The 20,281-nt window shown below is 39.1% G+C and overlaps 1 protein-coding gene across 2 annotated transcripts in view; it reads left to right on the top strand.

The window, feature by feature from the left end:
* The window catches only part of LOC127663173 (janus kinase and microtubule-interacting protein 1-like), a 44,931-nt gene extending 27,993 nt beyond the window's left edge, over window positions 1–16,938 (top strand). For both annotated transcript variants that reach the window (XM_052154665.1, XM_052154664.1), the window contains exons 12-21: window positions 1,727–1,789; window positions 1,885–1,983; window positions 3,849–3,944; window positions 6,669–6,722; window positions 7,211–7,276; window positions 7,673–7,741; window positions 8,268–8,345; window positions 15,719–15,922; window positions 16,267–16,332; window positions 16,549–16,938. In XM_052154665.1, the coding sequence (XP_052010625.1) occupies window positions 1,727–1,789; window positions 1,885–1,983; window positions 3,849–3,944; window positions 6,669–6,722; window positions 7,211–7,276; window positions 7,673–7,741; window positions 8,268–8,345; window positions 15,719–15,922; window positions 16,267–16,332; window positions 16,549–16,599 (846 nt within the window). In that variant the 3' untranslated portion in view covers window positions 16,600–16,938. The remainder of the gene's footprint in view (window positions 1–1,726; window positions 1,790–1,884; window positions 1,984–3,848; window positions 3,945–6,668; window positions 6,723–7,210; window positions 7,277–7,672; window positions 7,742–8,267; window positions 8,346–15,718; window positions 15,923–16,266; window positions 16,333–16,548) is intronic.
* The last annotated feature ends 3,343 nt before the right edge of the window (window positions 16,939–20,281 follow it).

The raw sequence follows: 20,281 nt of genomic DNA, 5'->3' as shown, positions 1-20,281 counted from the left end.
GGCTATGTTCAGAATAGAAAAACAGCTTACAGAATACTAAGCAGTATATACTGTATACTATCTACTATACTGCCTGTATGCAAAGCAGAATGCATTATGCAAAGATAAACATTTGAAACAGTAGTGTGGTGCTACATTGTTGTCAGCAACCTTGTCTCACAGACTGAACATTACTATAAAAACCTTTTTGCAAACTGCCTTTATGTGCCGATTTGACGTTTCGTCGCAGTTTTCTGGTGAAATTAACTCTAGAAGTGCTACAACAACTGTGTGTTTTATTCACTTTCACACAAATCAGCTGACACGTGAGATGATACTGTCATAGAAGCTACACGAGATGACGTGGATGCATCAGAAAATGTGCTGTTCATTTCTCATTTTGATTTTGGACACTATTGGTTTGGATTAGGTGTTGGTATAGGGTAAAGATGTCAGTTTTGTTTCTATCTCCCATTTGATTTTATATTACTATTGGTTAGGTTTAGGAGGTATGTGAGGTACATTTTACTTATTAAAACCTCTATCGAATGTTCACCTTAAAAATCTTGATTACAACACCATTTCACTCGCTTTTGCCGCCCCCTGGTGGACATTTCACTGGGAAACTGCAGCCATAAGTGTTATAAGGCGCATAGTAGTTTCGTTTTGCAAAAATGTTGCTGCAGTCACATAATGTTCATATATTTATATTTGCTTTTGTCACAACAATGAATTTCTTAGCTAAAAACAAAATGTATCAATTACTAGTATGATGCAAAATACATACTTTATAGGTTCTCTGTGTGAATGTGCTGCTTATAAGTATGAAATACATGAAAAATGTAGATAGTATTTCAACTAAGCAGGGAGGTTTAGGTGTAGGGGTTGGTGTAGGGTGTTTGTGGGACTCTATGCTGTATGGTATTTAATTTAGGGCGAAAATAGCATCAAACACTATTTGCCCTTAGTGCAAAGAGGATGATTGTTGTTGCTATTTACACTAACCATCAAAAGTCACTGCCTTCTTTGTTTATTTTATACTTATAAGTTGCACATTCACATAGTGTAATGAGAACCTAAAAAGGATGTATTTTGGTATCTTATTAGCTATTGGTATCTATTGTTTTTACATAATAAGTACATTTTTAGGAAGAAAACAAATGTAAATGGGCTATTAGTCAAGAGTAAGAAATCGACAAAAAAAAGGCCTAATAAATACATTATAATTCCAAACAAGTCCGTAACTAGTCCTTTACAAGTCCAATTATTTGTCATTACTGTCTAATTTCTGATCCTTAAAATAAAGTGTTACCACATATGTTATACTGCAGAAATAGTACGAGTAGTGTTGTAGTATGCTATTCCAAACGTAGCCAATCTTATTGGAGCTTATTGATTTGTTGGATCTCAGTGCATGTTTCTCATTGGTCAGCTTGCTTTTGCATGTGTTTCTTGTCTGTTCTCTGCTTGTCACTCGTTGGTTGGTGTCTTTACCTGTATTAAATGGAAATGGACATGCCTGCATGTGCCCTAATAAATCTCAGCCATTTCTCCATCAGCATCTCCTTATTTAATTTGTATGAGTGTGTGTGTGTGTGTGTGTTAATGTGCTTTGTTTATGTTAAGTTAAATGTTTTAGGTGCAATCAAGTGAGTAAGAGTGCATGATTGGTATGTAGTGACAAATTGGTCAATAAGTGCTTGTAGTGTAATTTGTAGTGGTGTGTATGTGGGTTTATGTAATGCAGGACTCAAAATGGGTGGAGGAAAAGCAAACTCTCATCAAGGTAAACCTGGAGCTCAGAGAAAAGGTAATGCTTTTGTCCTCTGTTTCCACCATACAGTCATATCCAAATGCAAACTCTTACCATTTCTTTTGGTGTGTGTTTCTGTGTATGTGTGGTAGATAGTATCATTGGAGCAGTGTGAAATGCGATTACGCTCAGAGGTTCAAGACACCCTGGATCAGAATGAACTACTTGAATTCCGCATTCTAGAACTGGAAGTAAGAGAATCCGTCTTGTTCCCACAGCACCCAACAGGGGTGGCCAATCCCGGCTCGTGTCTACATCAGCTACATACATAAATCCATTTGACCCCTTACATGCACAAAACTTGCACTGCATTTTTTATGTGTTCATGTTAAGTGGAAAATGTTTTCATTCATGTCATTTTGAATGTATGTTTGTTTTGTATTGCATATTTATATTTGTTTTATTAATTAAATAATTGTTTTGATTCATGTACTGTAAGTTTCAATGGAATAAAGTTTTCTTTTTTAAACTCCTCACCAATCCTTTTTTTCTTTTTATTTTTTGACCACCTTCGGCATGTATTTGTTTTGTTTTTTGTGTGTGTATGAGATGTATTTTAGTTTTTTAAACCTTTGCTTATGGCACCACAATGCACAAATTCAATATTATTTTATGGCCTTGTCAAAATGTACTATGGAGAAAACAATATTACCATAGTTAACATATTATTAGTCCCAACATATTTGCTTATTTATGTTTTACTTTTGTGTACTTGCTAAATGTTGGATGCATCCATTTTATTTGTATTTATTTCTTGGATTTGTGAAAAATAATCTCCAACTTATAACTGCAATTTTCCATATATACGCTGGGTAGTGCACAGTCCTAAGAGTTCTATATTATTACAGGAATTAAACAAAACATTTGGTTTATAACTCAATTGAAACATCTAAATGCATATGTAGTTCCTATGGGCAGTTTACTCACCATTACAAGGAATAATTGACTGAAAAATGAACATTTTGGCATCATTCGCCCCTCATTGTCACTCCAAACCCGCATAAGTTTCTTTCTTACGTGAAACACAAAATATGTTTTGTAGAATGTGGACACTGTTCTTTTCCAAACACATTAATGCATGGGTATTGATAAATTTCCCTAAAGTTGGGGGGCTCAAAGGTACAGAGAAGGAAGGAACTTTTTTTTTAAATGGTAATAAAGAATAGGGATTTTAACAAATTAAAACATTTTTGTCTCACAAAAAGTTTTGTGTTCCCTCAAAAAGTTTGCTTTCCCACGCAACAAGTTTTGTGTTACCTTGCAGTTATTTTAGATTTAGTTATTTTACTACAGTAACTATAGTTAAACTACAATATTTGTAGTAAAACAACAGGAACCACAAGATTTACCATAGTTTTACTACTGTAACTATAGTTGAACTATGATATCTCTACTAACAACAGTAACCACACAATTGACCATGGTTTTACTACAGTAAGTTAAACTATGATATTAATCAGAGTGAGCTTTATTACCAAGTATGCATACACATACAAGGAATTAGTCTTGATGACAGAAGCTTCCAGTGCACAAACAACACAACAAGACAGAGATCATAAAGTGTGTGTGTGTGTGTGTGTGTGAATCTGTTATATAAAGATAGTGCAAGGAATGTAAATGACAGAAGAGTTAGGATATGTTGGATAAATATAAATAGACTAAGCTGTGTATTTATATTTATCCATTATATCCTACCTCTTCTGATGTTTCTAGTAAAGCAATATTAACCACACAATTGACCATGATTTTACTACAGGAACTTTAGTTAAACTGTGATATTTGTAGCAAAACAATAAGCACAAAATGTGATTTTTTTATAGTTTTTTTATTACAGTAACTCTAGTTGATCTATGATATTTGTAGTAAAACAACAGTCATGGTTTTACTACAGTAATGGTAGTTGAACTATGTTTACTATAGTAAGGCCATGGTTCATTTTCATAAGTGTTGCATAAAGCTGTAGCGAGGGAACGCAAAACTATTAGGCTATTGAAAATAATTTTCCGTACAACAGATTTTTTCTTTGTACATTTTGTGAACTTCTTTTGAACAATAGGAGAGGGAGCGCCGTTCTCCTGCCTTTAACCTGCAAATCTCTGCCTCTGAAAACAACAGTAGCCTACAGCTATACTGCCAACAGGAAGGTGTCAAGGTAAATAGGCTACATGATCAAACGAACATTGCTGTACGTCTGTATGTTATAATGTGTGGATTTGAAAGTATATATATATATATATATATATATATATATATATATATATATATATATATATATATACATACATACATACATACATACATACATACACACACACACACACAGGTGCTGGTCATATAATTAGAATGTCATCAAAAATTTTGATATTATATTCATTCATTACACACAGACTGATATATTTCAAATGTTTATTTCCATTTAATTGTGATGATTAAAACTGACAACTAATGAAAATCCCAAATTCAGTATCTCTGAAAATTAGAATATTACTTAAGACCAATACAGAAAAAGGATTTTTAGAAATGTTGGCCAACTAAAAATTATGAACATGAAAAGTATGAGCATGTACAGCACTCAATACTTAGTTGGCACTCCTTTTGCCTGAATTACTGCAGCAATGCGGCATGGCATGGAGTCCATCAGTCTGTGGCACTGCTCGGGTGTTATGAGAGTCCAGGTTGCTCTGATAGTGGCCTTCAGCTTTTCTGCATTGTTGGGTCTGGCGTATCGCATCTTCCTCTTCACAATACCCAATAGATTTTCTATATGGTTAAGGTCAGGCGAGTTTGCTGGCCAATTAAGAACAGGAAAGTTGGTCAGCAGCAGGAAGCATGAAGTGCTCTAAAACTTCCTGGTAGACGGCTGCGTTGACCTTGGACCTCAGAAAACACAGTGGACCAACACCAGCAGATGACATGGCACCCCAAACCATCACTGACTGTGGAAACTTTACACTGGACTTCAAGCAACGTGAATTCTGTGCCTCTTCTCTCTTCCTCCAGACTCTGGGACCTTGATTTCCAAAGGAAATGCAAAATGTACTTTCATCAGAGAACATAACTTTGGACCACTCAGCAGCAGTCCAGTCCTTTTTGTCTTTAGCCCAGGCGAGACGCTTCTGACGCTGTGTCTTGTTCAAGAGTGGCTTGACACAAGGAACGCGACAGCTGAAACCCATGTCTTACATACGTCTGTGCATGGTGGTGTCTTGAAGCACTGACTCCAGCTGCAGTCCACTCTTTGTGAATCTCCACCACATTTTTGAATGTTTCACAATCCTTTCCAAGATGTGGTTATCCCTATTGCTTGTACACTTTTTTTCTACCACATCCTTTCCTTCCCTTCGCCTCTCTATTCATGTGCTTGGACACAGAGCTCTGTGAACAGCCAGCCTCTTTAGCAATGATGTTTTGTGTCTTGCCCTCCTTGTGCAAGGTGTCAATGGTCGTCTTTTGGACAGCTGTCAAGTCAGCAGTCTTCCCCATGATTGTGTAGCCTACAGAACTAGACTGAGAGACCATTTAAAGGCCTTTGCAGGTGTTTTAGTTAATTAGCTGATTAGAGTGTGGCACACGTTGTCTTCAATATTGAACCTTTTCACAATATTCTAATTTTCTGACATACTGATTTTGGGGGTTTTCATTAGTCGTCAGTTATAATCATCAATTAAAAGGAATGAACACTTGAAATATATCAGTCTGTGTGGAATGAATGTATACATTATCCAAGTTTCACTTTTTGAATGGAATTACTGAAATAAATCAACTTTTTGATGATATTCTAATTATATGACCAGCACCTGTATATATATATATTACCTACTATTGTAACAGTACTTACGTTATTTGCTATTAAAGGCAAAGTTCATCCAAAAATGAATTACTTGCCTGCTCCAAACCCACATGATTTTCTTGCTTCTTTGGAACACAAAATGAGATGTTATGCAGAATGACAACCTTAGTCAACACGTACATTCATTATATGGTAAAAAGAAACAATGAAAGTTAAAGGGATAGTTCACCCAAAAATTTTAATATCTCATTATTTAGTCACCCTCATGCCATTCCAGATGTGTATGACTTTCATCTGCAGAACACAGACAAAGTTTGTTAGAAAAATATCTCAGCTCTGTAGGTCCAGACAATGCAAGTGAATAGGTGCCAACATTTTGAAGCTCCAAAATGCACATAAAGGCAGCATAAAATTAATCCATAAGACTCCAGGTGTTAAAGTTATATTTTTAAAAGTGATCTGAAATTATAGGTGTTGGTGAAAAACAGATTCATATTTACGTCCTTTTTTTACTATAAATTCTCCTCACGGTCAGTGATATGCATGAAGAAATTGAAAGTGAAAAAATCTGTTTCTCACCCACAACTATAACAACACTTCTAAAGATTTAGATTTCACCACTGTCGTATGGCTTACATTTATGCTGCCTTTATGTGGATTTTGGAGCTTCAAAATTTTGGTCAGCATTCACTTGTATTGTATGGACCTACAGAGCTGAAATATTCTTCTAAAAAAAGCTTAATTTTTGTTCAGCAAAAGACAGTCTTACACATCTGGGATGACATGAGTGTAAGTAATTGATGAGAGAATTTTCATTTTTGAGTGAACTATCCCTTTAATGGTGACTGAGGCTAACATTCTGCCTAACATCTCTTTTTGTGTTCCATGGAACCAAGAAAGTAATATGGGTTTGGAAAGACAAGACAGTGAGTAAATGATGACAGAATTTACATTTTTGGAGGAACTTTCCATTGAGGATTAATTCAAACAGACCAAATTGCATGGTCACGCATAGAAGCAGTTATTAGGAAAACACCTAAATAGTGTTATGTATTGTCATGGCATTTGGATGTGTGTTTGCTTTAGGATGTCATTATTCCTGACCTCATGAAAAAGCTTGACATTCTTGGGGATAATGGGGTAAGAACTCTCTCTCTCTGTGTGTGTGTGTGTGTGTGTGTGTGTGTGTGTGTGTGTGTGTGTGTGTGTGTGTGTGTGCGCGTGTATTTATCACTTTGTGGTAAGGATAGTAAAACCCGAAATGTTTGACATTGTGGGGACATTATGTCAGTCCCCATGAGGAAAACAGCTTCTAAATTATGTTTTTTGAAAATGTAAAAATGCAGAAAGTTTTCTGTAAGGGTTAGGTTTAGGAGTAGGGTTAGGGGATAGAATATAAAGTTTGTACAGTAAAAAAGCTTGACATTCTTGGGGATAATGGGGTAAGAACTCTCTCTCTCTCTCGTGTGTGTGTGTGTGTGTGTGTGTGTGTGTGTGTGTGTGTGTGTGTGTGTGTGTGTGTGTGTGTGTGTGTGTGTGTGTGTGTGTTTATGCCATGACATGTGCATGCAGTGTTCTTGTTTTTCACAAATGAGAGTTGAAATTAAAGTTTTATTTCTCACTGACAGAACTTGCGGAACGAGGAACAAGTGACAGTAATTCAAGCAGGGACTGTGCTGTCTTTATGTGAAAAGGTGTTGTCTCTAACCCTCTTCCCTCCTCATGAAATCTTAAGTTTAATTTTATTGGACCCCTTTTCTAAAAAGTTTCTAAAGTTTCTAAAAGGTTATATGCTATCTTACGTTTGATATATTTAGTAAAATTCTGTTCTAGGGCTATCTAGTTATGGGTATAGACACCAATTAACTTTCAATTAACTGATTCAAAGAAAATATTTGTCATAAATGAACAACATGCTGTGTGATGACTGAACATGACTGAAAAATATATCCTCATGTAGCTAAAAAAATCCCTCAGTGTTAATCACAGGGATCAAATATCACTCTTTAATTAGTGTAAAATAAATTCTAACACAAATGTAATTGTTGGTTTAGATTAATTCTCTGTTTTACCATTTCTTTTGTAACCAGTGGTTGAAGCAAATAGACAACACTGAAGCTGCACTGACCCAGAAGATGATCGATCTGGAGAATGAGAAGGTGGGAACATGCCATTTTAGATAAATATCTCATAGTGTCTGTTCTAAAAGCTGGTCTGCTGAGAGATTAAGCTTAATTACATTTCATTAAAAAATGCATCAATTCGGGGGGCCTGGGTAGCTCAGCGATTATTGACATTGACTACCACTCCTGGAGTTGCGAGTTCGAATACAGGGTGTGCTGAGTGACTCCAGCCAGGTCTCCTAAGCAACCAAATTGGCCCTGTTGCTAGGGAGTGTAGAGTCACATGGGGTAACCTCCTTGAGGTTGCTATAATGTGTGTTTGTGCATGGATGCTGCGGAGAATAGCGTGGGCCTCCACATGCGCTACGTCTCCGCAGTAACGTGCTCAACAAGCCACGTGATAAGATGCGTGGATTGTCTGTCTCTGATGCGGAGGCAACTGAGATTCACTACGCCACCATGAGGACTTAGAACGCATTGGGAATTAGTCATTCCAAATTGTGGAGAAAAAAATATATCTAAACAAATTATCAATTTTGTGTACTGATGTTATCATCAACAGGAGCTGTTCAGTAGACAGAAAGGTTTCCTAGAAGAGGAACTAGACTACAGGAAGCAAGCTCTTGACCATGCCCAACTGGTGAGATTGTAAAAGTTCCTTTTTTTTTTTTAAACAAGTGTCTATGAAAAGAAGTGCTAGACCAAAAATAATGCTTAAAATAAAATATAAAGAATTAAAGAAAAGTATTTATTGCTCTTTTTTTTTTTACAATTTGAATGGTTGACAAATGCAATTGTCAAGAAAGTAAAAAACGATATACAGTAGTGTGTGTACACATATACACACGTACCGACCACTTTATTTATTCATCCAATTATCTACTCAATCATGCCAATCGTGTGGCAGCAGGGCAGTGAATAAATCATGCAGATATGGGTCAGGAGCTTCAGTTAATGTTCACAGTTTTGATGTTTTCACAGGTAATGTTTCCAGTTTTTTTAATTGGGCTAATATGATCATATTTCTTAGTTCTAGTCAGCAATCTGGCAGCTGTCAGGTTTGAGTAGAAGGAAATTTCTGGCCATCCAATCTTTGATACACTGCTAATTTGTTCGTTGGGTTTCGGAAAAATATAAAGTTGGGTATCGTTGGCATAACAATGGAAACTTATTCCATTCCTGGAAATATCTCCCAGGGGACGCATGTATAAGGAGAGGTCCTAAAACTGATCCCTGTGCACTCCATACTTAACTTTTGTTTGATTTGACAATTCCTCGTTTACACATACAAAGTGGTAGTAGTCTGATAAATAGAACCTAACAACAATGTTGTGATTAATCAAGTCAAAAGCAGCACTAAGATCTAAAAGCACTAGAATAGAAATGCAGCCATGATCAGATGATAAGAGCAAGTCTTTGTAACTCCAATTAGTGCAGTGTCTGTACAGTGATGGGCCTAAATCCTGACTTAAATTGTTCATACATACTATTTCTCATAGTTGTGAGGATACTACCTTTTCTAGTATTTTCAACATAAATGGTCATTTTGAAATTGGTCTATAATTAGCCAATTCTCTAGGATCAAGCTGTGGCTTCTTAATAAGTGGTGTAGGGACGCAGATGGTTTTTAGAGGTCTGGTTTTAATGCATGCTTCTGAATTGAATAAAATAAACACATTGTCCATAACTTCGGGATAAAGGTGGTCATTTTTTGCTCACCTAGCTTACCTTTGTGTCGTTTGCAAAAGGTACAGCTTGAAAGGATTTTTCTGGCTGTTCCATTGGCTTGAGTAATCCAATATTTTTCTCTTAATTTAGTCAGCATATGATTTCTTCAACTATGGCCAATCTGTACATGAATATGCCAAAGAATTAGTTTGGAAATTTGCTCATCTTTGGATAAAATAACTGGATGTTTCCTTCGGGTATATTAGCTTTGCATAACCTCCCACCTATTCATAGCAATCCATCATCTAGAATGGGGCTTAATCTTTTCTGATTTTAGATTTTTCAGATGTCAGTGATGAAATATCTACGCTGAATCTTTCCTGTTTACAGAACTGAATAATAGCCTTTTCCACATCTGAAAGGTTGTCTGGAGACAAGCACTGTCCTCCAAATGAAGCTTTGGTTTGTTGCAACTTCTGTTCCAGCACATTGGAATCATATAAATTCATCCTCAAATGTTTTCTTTGGCAACTTCAAGTAGAATTTTCTTTACTTTCAACATCCATGCATCTGCTCTCTTGAGTCTATTCCAATCAGAAAAGTAACTGATCAGCCTATGAGTTGCATTATTGGCCCTCAACATTTACAACATTTGTTGAGAGCTCTTTCTTTAGTTCTGGATCATCAACAACAATGTTTGATTCAATGATGTAATTTGACCACTTTTAAACTGGTTCTTTTAGAAACTCTCTTTGTTGGTAATGAGCTGCTGTACAGTCACTCCCCTGGACACATCATCTGCAGGGTTTTGTGAAGTATGAATATACCTCCACTGTGTCACATCTTAAGCTTCTCTGGGGTGCCACCCTGGCTTTGCCAAGCAGAAAGGAAACGTGAACAGCATTCTTACATATCTGTAGCCTCAAGTACGTCACAGATCCATACCCACTTCCACTGGTGTCTGAAGAATTGTGTAGTTGGGCACTAACCGGTTGTCCAAAATCACATGATTTCAGACATCTGTCAACATTGAAAGTGCTTCACTGATTCAAGTCTGTAATCCATTTAACCCACCTTTGTTCAAGAACTTTAGGAATCTCATCATCCCAGTTATGGTTTGTTCTGCAAAATTCCTGGAGGATGAGTTTGACTGGAAGTGTCAGTGAGCGAGATATCCTAAAGGTCATACAATTTAACTAATCACTGACAATATACCGAGTCTAGTTAGCATTCTTTCTTTGTAAACAGTTTTGAAATTCAAGGTGTCAGTTTGTATGCACCATTGAAGTCCTAAGGCCCTTTCCACTGATATCTGGTCTCAATCCAAGTTGAGCTCAGTAAAATTCTTGGATCTATCTTGTTCTGCAATGGACTGTAAGACCTCATGGCTGTTCCTGACCCACTGTGTTAGATGGAGGCCTCTTTTTTGACATAGAGTGGTGAGGTCTTTGACCATCTGGATTGCCTCATACACTGTAGGTAAGTTTTTTAGGCAATCATCCATATAGAAGTTCTTATACACAGTGTCAATTGCCTCTTCATTAAAGCAGTGTTGATTGTCTTTTGCAGTTTTCGTCAGAGCAAAACATGCACAACTCGGGGATGAAACTGCTCCAAATAAATGAACAGTCATTCCGAAGACAGCAACATCTTGTTTAACATCTCCACCTGACCACCACAGGAAGTGAAGAAAGTCTGTCTTCCTCTGCCACTTTGACCTGGTAAAACATTGCTCTAATGTCATTCATGAAAGCAACAAGTTCCTGTCTGAACATCAGAAGAACTCCAGTAAAAGAGCTTGTGAGGTTTGAGCCTTGTAGTGTTTGACTGTTTAATGATGTGCCATGGTATTGTGCTCCACAGTCAAATATCACTCATAGCTTGCCTTTACGAAGATGGTACACACCATGATGTGTAATGTACCAAACCTTACTGTCACATCGATCCAATTGATGCTCCGGCACCTCCTCAACATAGCCTTGGATAGCCATATCGTTGAGAAAGTCAGTATATTCTTGTTGAAATTTTGACTCTGTTTGGAAATGCTAAGATTGTTAGACATGACAACATCTTTGTTTTTGAAAGGCAGCTTCAAACTATAATGAACCTTGAAGATCACAGATTTCTCCATGATTTTCATGAACTTTGCATCCTCTCTGGACATTTCTTCTTTGTCCTCTGACATATTCTCATTGAAATCATGCTGGTATTGTTAATTTTGATAACTGCCTAGAGAACCATTAACGACCCACCCCAATAGGGTTCGTATGGAATAGGGACCATCTCCCTGACTATTCACTACTTCCCATGGTTCAAGTAACTTGGAGGTATTGGTAACTATCAACAACTCTACTACAGCTTGAATGTGCGGAATGTGAATACCATCAAGATATGGCCATTTAGTTAGGTCTTCCTGATTGACCATGTTAGCTTGGTTTATAGGCATTTCTTTCTGTGTGTATACTTCTGGTAACCCATAAAAATCCTTACCAGCAAGACTTGAAATCTCCAAACTGTTTACCACATAGCGTGAGACTGTTGTTTTGGGACTCATGGTAAGCAAACAGATTTTTGTCTTTCATCCATTTAGGTGCAGTTTCCTCCTCAAACTTAATGAACAGAAAGTAGAGGTACTGCCTGTGTCCAGAAATGCATAGGTCTGAACAATTTTATTTCCCATTGCAGACTTTACTTGGACTGGAAGGATAGGTAAGATCCCACTGCTATTCCCGGCCCCTATATGACCACATGTTTGGGCAAATACAAGCGTGTTGTTTATAGTTGGTCCTACATTCTGTTCATTGTTAGTGTTGACAGCTTTATCAGCTTTGAACTCTTTAACATGAATGTGAAAAACACTGGGATGTTTCTGGTTGCACACTTTGCAAGTAAAGCGTGTTTTACACTGTTTGCTCCTGTGTCCAACATGTAAGCAACCAAAACAGACAGCTTTTTCCTTTATAAAGCTGAACTTTTCCCTGTGTTTCTTCTTTTACATTGCTCCAAAGAATGACTTTGTGAACAAAACAAACAAGTGGTGGAGTTACTCTTGATTGGATATTCAGCATTAGTGTTTTTGGATTTCACCAACAATGGGTTTGTCAACGTTGGGGTGACTTTGGTAGCAAAACTATCACCTTTCAACTTTGGCTTTGACTGGGATTGTGACTTCCATTTGTAGACATACTTTGGTTTACCAGTTGTTCTCATCTCTACATTTTGAATTGACCCAAATATTGGATCTGAAATAATTTTAACTTAGTATTCAATTAAGTTGACGACATCGCTAAATTTGGCTCTTCATATTTTTTTCTATGATATCCCATGCAGCTGAGTTTAAATGGAAGCTTTAGAATTGCTGGTCTCATGTTTGTTGGCATGTTCAGTTCTTGCATGTACTGTAATTCTGCCATCACATTACAACACCGACGTAAAGAGTGCATAATCTTGAAGAGCTGTGATATCTTAATTTCTGATCATGGGTCATGCAAGCACCTTCTCCATATATGCAGCAGAAACCAAATAATCTTCTCCAAACTGCTGTTTAAGCATAGCTTTAGCAGTATCATAGCCTCTTTCAGGTGCCATATTCATACAGCTTCGAACAATATCTCTTGGGGGCCCTCTTGTGTAGCTTTCAAGAAAATACAAGCAATCACCCTTGTTATTTGTTTTTTCCTCTACACAATGTTTAAAAGCTTTGGTGAACAAACTGAATTGCAATGGATCCCCTTCAAACACTGGAATCTCACGTGGAAGCATACTCGGTGTGAAATCAAACCTTCCATCACGTACTGAAGCAGTTATTCTGGGTCTTGAAGATGCATGTTGCTGCAAATTATGAGATGTTGGTTATGAGGTAACATCAATGCTGCTTTGCAAAGTTGTCCTTGGCTGTGTCTCAACTTCTGAATGAAATTATGCAGTTGCTTATACTGCTTCATTGCATTGCGTTTCAAACATACTTTTGACCTAATTTTCATATTCTCTACTACCCATTAATTTTGGGCAATCTTGTATTGTCTTTTTCAGTTGGGATGCTTTGTCAAATTTTGACTTTTTGTTTTTGTAAAATATCGAGTTTTGCCATTAACCCTTTTGCAGTAAGCTTAAACTCTCATTTTCGTACAGACAATTCAACATTTTCACCCTCTACTTTCTGAGATTGAGCCCCATCATTTTCAATTTCAGAACCATGAAACAAATTTTTATCCACCATTTTTAAACCTTTAAATACTCACTGCATATTTTACAAAATAAACATCACCTTAGACACTGTAAACATGGGCAAACATAAGCATTTCAAATGATAAAACAGGTCTTAGTTTCACAAATATCGTATTTATTTATTTTACCACTAATGCGCATCGGATTTGTGTTTGTTTGTTTTGTGTGCACACTGTTTATATGGCCATTTGACTCAAGAAGACTTTGAGGTTTGTATGCTCTGTATCCTCTTTGTTTACACATGCAGGTTTGTAGTCCTTTAATCTGCAATCATCAAAGCAATAATCCACAGTAAATCTATAAAACGAAACAGTCATAAATGAGCATCACCCGAATTCAGATCAGCTGACTTTTCCTCTAGTCATCCAATTTGACCACTTCAGTTGTCAATGTCGATACAAAAGCTCATCCAGGCTACTTCGGTCAAACTTTTTGACTTAAACATGTAGGGATGCAGATGGTTTTTAGAAGTCTGGTTTTGACACGTGCTTCTGCTTTGAATAAAATAAACACATTGTCCATACCTTCGGGATAAAGTCAGATATGCCAATACATTTATTGTCCATTTGGCATTGCAAAAACCAAACAAAACAAATGGCAAAAGAAATATTCCAAAACTTCAGCTTTGTATTTAATTCAAAACAAACTGTTATTGGCACAAACACAGCCTTGCAAAATACACTGCTTGGCTGCACAGCACACTCACAGCATGGTCAAAAAGTTTGTTTGACCTTCCATTGCACACCTGTAATGGTGAGTTCACATACAACGCAAAGAAGATTTCTGCCTTGCATTGCTCGCGCGAGTTTGCGACAGTTGGAGGGGTTTCTACGACTTGGTTCATAGTAAAGTACAAACATTAGCTGGAATCAAGTAGACCTGTATATTTTCAGCTTCAATTTACCACATATTCCAACTTCCTCGCTCACTTTCCTCCAAGCGATGTCTTTTTTCGTCTGTCTCTGTACATGTATGACGTTGTGTCATACTATTCCGGGTGCCCACACACCACTACAACTATTTTTTCATAAATTTTTCCAGATTTCTTCTGCTACTACGTCAGTACGTCGGTACGTCAGTGACATCTGGACATTCTCAATGCTGATAGACTTTCGCAAAACTGCGTCATGCGAATTTACACGTGAAGGAAGCAATTTCACATGTTCGAGTCACGTCATTTACGTTGCATCTTTGCATTGACTTTGTATATAATTGCACAGTGCGAAATGCTCGCTTTACATTGAATGTGAACGCACCATAACTCGTCATCACCTTACTTAAATACTCAAAATACTCATATGCCTTCTAGTGGCTATACTCAATAAAACTCAAAAATACGGCTCCAACAAGTGGTTTGAAACTACCATTTTAAAGTATCTTGGGACATGTCTTAAGGATAGTGAGGAGGTAATAATATTAAGAAGAGGTTCTGAGATTACAGGGAATACCTCTTTTAAGATCTTAGTTGGTATTGGATCTAATATACATGTTGTGACTTTTTATTTTTTGTTAAGTTTTGTTAGCTCTTTATGACCTATGACAGTGAAGGATTGAAGCTGCTCATGAGCAAAATTATGAGACACTGTTTTCTGAGGTGCTGTGACAGTTGATTGCATAGTTCCAAATGTATTTCTGATTATTTTAATTTTAGCAGTAAAGAAATTCATGAAGTCATCACTATTGCACTGCGACGGAATATCTGGTTCAGTCAATATTTTATTCCTAACTAATTTAGCCACAGTACTGAATAAACACCTAGGATTGTTGTGGTTATTTTCTATGAGTTTGCTCAAATATGCTGAACTGGCAGCTTTTAGTGCCTTCCATTAATCATTCCACTTCCGCTACATTTTCCAAGCTGTTCTCTTGAGAGCATGAGTGTGATGAGTGCGAGGCTTTTTTATTTTGTTTTCTTTAATCTGGGTGGTTGGGGGGGTTTACACTACCAGGAATGCAAGAGAAGACTGTTATTTCTTCAAGTCTTTCTTGACTTTTTGGCTTACTGAGTATGTGAGACAAATCAGGAAGATTATAAGTGAAGCTATCTTTTGTGGTTCCACCTGAATGATTGCGCTGTGTAGATTGAATACTTTTTCTGTGTGTGTTTGTCATCTTTAGAGGGTACAAGAGCTGGAGGCGACATTGTATGCTGCCCTGCAGCAGGATCCAGACAGTTGTCTGGGGGAGAGTTTGAGTGACAGACAGCGAGCAAAGCTGGAGGAGTCAATGGACGCGGTGCGCAGACAGATCCTCCGGCAGAGTCGCCATGCCGACACACTAATCCTAAAACAGCGTATGGAGCTCCTCCAATCTGCACAGCAGGTCAGGATGGGTGTAGATGTTAGAGGACTTGTGTGTGGATGGTGATAATTGGGCATTTCTTTAAGTATACAGTATATACTATGGAACAGTAATATGATTAAAATTTAGTGTCATGGTATATATCAAAGAACCATGATATTACCAAGTGATGCCATCAATGTTCCATAGTACCACCCCATTATAATTTATTTAAGGGATGCTGTAATAATATAAGGACTAGTATGTAAATACAATGATGACATTCAGGATAGTCGGATTTCCAGGTCAGAAATGTTGTGCCATGCTTTGTCTACAGTAGTTGTACTCATATGAGTTTCTTTTAATTCTTTATAATTTGTTTATAGAGAATCAGAGAGCTTGAAGACAAGATCGACATGCAAAGAAGACTAATTAAAGAGATTGAAGAGAAGGTGTGTATCAATGTGCCTCTCATTTATATGAGATAGACAAAAATTGGATACAACTCTAGACATAAATTCCTAAATGTCCATTTTTTATTAGTTGTTAACAGTGTGGGAGGAAGTAGCTATCAATTCTGTGTAAGTGCAAATGTTATTCGTCTGAGACTGATTTTTCTTCTCCTTTCCTCTCTTTTGTTTGAAATTTGTGTTTATTATAATTTATAGTTTTTGTTCCTTTTCTTGTTTTTCTCCCTAGCTTTTATTATCTGGCCTTAAACCTCCTAGACACCATTTTCTCTCTCTCTCTTTCTTTCTCTCTCTCTCTCTCTCTCTCTCTCTCTCTCTCACACACACACACACACACACACACACACACACACACACACACACACACAAACAAACATAGGTGCAGTATCTGAAGGAAGATACAGACACTTGCCACTGGTCTGGAAACCTTTGGACAGACATTCCTTAGTTTTTAGTATAAAATCATGTTTTTAAATATTTTATGACATATTTCCAAAGAGGAACGTTCATATACTAAAAGGTCCCATGAAGCTGCTATATTCCTTTTTGTCTGACTGAAAAATAGCATGAAATAATATAAATGATATGTACCCTAACCATTTGTTATAATGAGTATTTAAACACTCATCAACCCTTGTTGAACAACTGCATTTAGTTTCAATAAATACAATTTTATTTTTTTCATATGTGGTTTTAAAGATGACTGCATGTGTGTGTGTAATATATATATATATATATATATATATATATATATATATATATATATATATATATACAGACATTTAAGGGAAAAAGGTAGCAAAATCATGTATCCAAAAAAATACATGCTTACTTTTTCTGTAAAACATTTTTTTTACTCTCAGGAACTTGTATAGTCAGTGAAAACGTTAAGTTAATGGTAACTAAACTTTACACTCTCAGATAACAAATATTTTTTATTGAAGATACAATGTAAGTACGTACACATTTTAGCTGCATTTTGGCATTTAAAGCCTTTTACATAGTTTTGCCCCAGATACTTCCATTATAATGTAGGCCTAAATGTAATTTTTTTCTTAGTTGTCACAAACTGGGGGATGAATCAAAATTATTGTCTATGGTAATCAATACCATACCACAGATACAGTCAATAGAAATAAAATGAATGTTTCAGGTTCAACACAAGTTCAACTTTGCTGTAATGAACGTAACGGTTACCTAACGTAACCTCGGTTCTCTCTAGATGAGGGAACGAGTATTGCGTAAGCTAGCTTACGCTACGGGAAAGATTCATCTTTTCTGAGATATTGAAGCCAAAAAATTATCCTTAATTTTTGTATCCATTGTCAACGCAGTGCGGCAGCTGCAGACCTTGAGCGGGCTAGCTAGCGAGCTCATAGGTTGCTCTGCGGCAACTGCTGCAGCCTATAGACGAGCTTGGGCGAACTCGCATCCAATGAGAGGCGTCCGCGCGCTCACTGCAACAAAGCCCGCCAAAATGGGCGTGACTAGAGTGCATATAAGCGTAGTTCGTAGGCTGGAACCCTGGTTTTCATTGACTGAAGCGAAAAGTCGCTCGTGGCGCGAGCACGGCCGGCTACGCAATACTCGTTCCCTCATCTAGAGAGAACCGAGGTTACGTTAGGTAACCGATACGTTCTCTTATGAGAGGTTCTCTCGTATTGCGTAAGCTAGCTTACGCTTACGGGAACCCATTGTCAACGCCGTGCGTGCCAAGCATCCACTGTATGAGCCCCAGGGAATTAAGGGGGACCCGTGGGAGCCCTTATGAGTGGGGAAATAATATTTGGCCGGCAAGAATGCGGGTCATTGATTGTGTAATACATAAGCACATAGTGGGAAGGGAACGACAGAGCGCCGGTGCCGGTCTGTGTGGAATGTGTCCCATCAGTGCAGCTCACCAGGGGAGCTGTAGCGTATTAAACCGCTAGTAGTTTTGCCTGCAGAGCGGGCACTTCCATATTGTAAAATCTGACAAAGGTGGAGGGGGAAGTCCATCCCGCTGCCACACCTATGTCGTGAATGGAAATCCCGCTGGACCATGCCCACGAGGATGCCATGCCTCTAGTGGAGTGAGCCCTAATGCCCAACGGGCATGGCAGGTCTTTTGACGCGTATGTAGCAGCAATAGCGTCCACTATCCATCTAGATAGTGTCTGTTTCGAGGCGGCGAGACCTTTGGTGCGCCCTCCGAACGAAACGAAAAGCTGCTCAGAGCGTCTGAAAGCGGCGGAGCGCGCAGTATACAATCTCAGTGCTCTGACCGGGCAAAGGAGATTGGCGTCGCGTTCGCTAACGGGTGCTGGCAGCGCCGATAGGGAAATGACCTGTGCTCTGAAAGGAGTACCGATCACCTTGGGAACATAGCCGTGTCTAGGCTTTAAAATGACCTTGGAGTCACTTGGTCCAAACTCAAGACACGCAGCGCTGACAGACAGCGCGTGAAGGTCTCCCACACGTTTGACTGATGACAGGGCAGTCAGAAAAACGGTTTTGAGTGAAAGGTATTTCAAATCCACGGATTGAAGTGGTTCGAAAGGGGGGCTTTCATAGTTTCGAGAACTATAGAAAGATCCCAGATAGGAACCGATGGGGGCGCGGGGGTTCATCCTTCTAGCTCCCCTGAGGAAGCGGATGACCAGCTCGTTTTTACCCCATGACTGGCCGTGCAGGGGTTCAGCGAACGCCACAACGGCCGCCACATACACTTTGAGCGTGGATGGGGATCTGCCCTTATCCAGCAGCTCTTGTAGAAATACGAGCAGCGACGACACCCCACATGTCCGCGGGTCCAGGTCTCGGTTGGTGCACCATTTTGAGAACACAGACCATTTTGACGCATAGAGTCTTCTCGTGGAAGGGGCTCTAGCGTGTATGATGGTGTTTATTACTCCTTCTGGCAGAGCGACGGGTAGTCGTTGATCACCCACGCATGCAGCGCCCAGCGCTCTGGGTGGGGATGCCAAATTGTGCCGCGAGCTTGAGAGAGGAAATCTGCTCTCACTGGGATGGGCCACGGCGCTGTCAGTGACAGCTGCGTAAGCTCCGGGAACCATGTCTGATTCTCCCAACGCGGGGCTATGAGGAGCACCGAGTGACGCGTTTCCCTGATCCTCTGCATTACCTGTGGAAATAGCGAGACGGGAGGGAAGGCGTAAAGCGGGCGTCTGGGCCAGTCCTGGGCCAGCACGTCCTCGCTTTTCGAGAAAAATATTGGGCAGTGAGAGTTCTCTTTGGACGCAAAGAGGTCTATCTCCGCTCTGCCGAATAGGTGCCATAACGTCTGGACTGTTTGAGCGTGCAGGGACCATTCCCCTGGGGGAATATTGTCTCTGGACAGTCTGTCCGGGCCGTCGTTCAGGTGGCCTGGCACGTGCGTCGCCCTCAGCGAGCGCAGGTGGCACTGGGACCAACTCAGTATGCGTTTCGTCAGATGGAAGAGGTTCCTGGATCTGACACCGCCCTGACGGTTTAGGTAGGATACCACAGATCTGTTGTCCGAACGGACCAGGACGTGGTGACCCTGAATGACCGGGAGAAAGCGCATGAGCGCGTACTCGACCGCTATCATTTCCAGACAATTTATGTGAAGGAGCTTTTCCTGAACTGACCATAGGCCGAAAACCGGAGAGCCCTCGCAGACCGCGCCCCAACCCGTGTTGGACGCGTCTGTCGAGATGACTTTTCGGCGAGATACAGCTCCCATTGTCACTCCCCGCTGATACCATTCGGCCACTGTCCAGGGCTGCAGAGCTGAAATACAGGTCTGAGTCACCTTGATGGGCTGGCGGCCTGTGGCCCAAGCCCGGCGAGACGCGCGGGTGTTTAGCCAATGCTGAAGCGGGCGCATGTGCAGTAAACCCAGCTGAAGTACTGCTGCGGCTGAGGCCATGTAGCCTAGCACTCTCTGAAATTTCTTCAGAGGTGTGAG

The sequence above is a fragment of the Xyrauchen texanus genome, chromosome 23 (assembly GCF_025860055.1).
Source record: "Xyrauchen texanus isolate HMW12.3.18 chromosome 23, RBS_HiC_50CHRs, whole genome shotgun sequence".
NCBI lineage: Eukaryota > Metazoa > Chordata > Actinopteri > Cypriniformes > Catostomidae > Xyrauchen > Xyrauchen texanus.
This window is presented reverse-complemented; position numbering and strand designations above follow the sequence as displayed.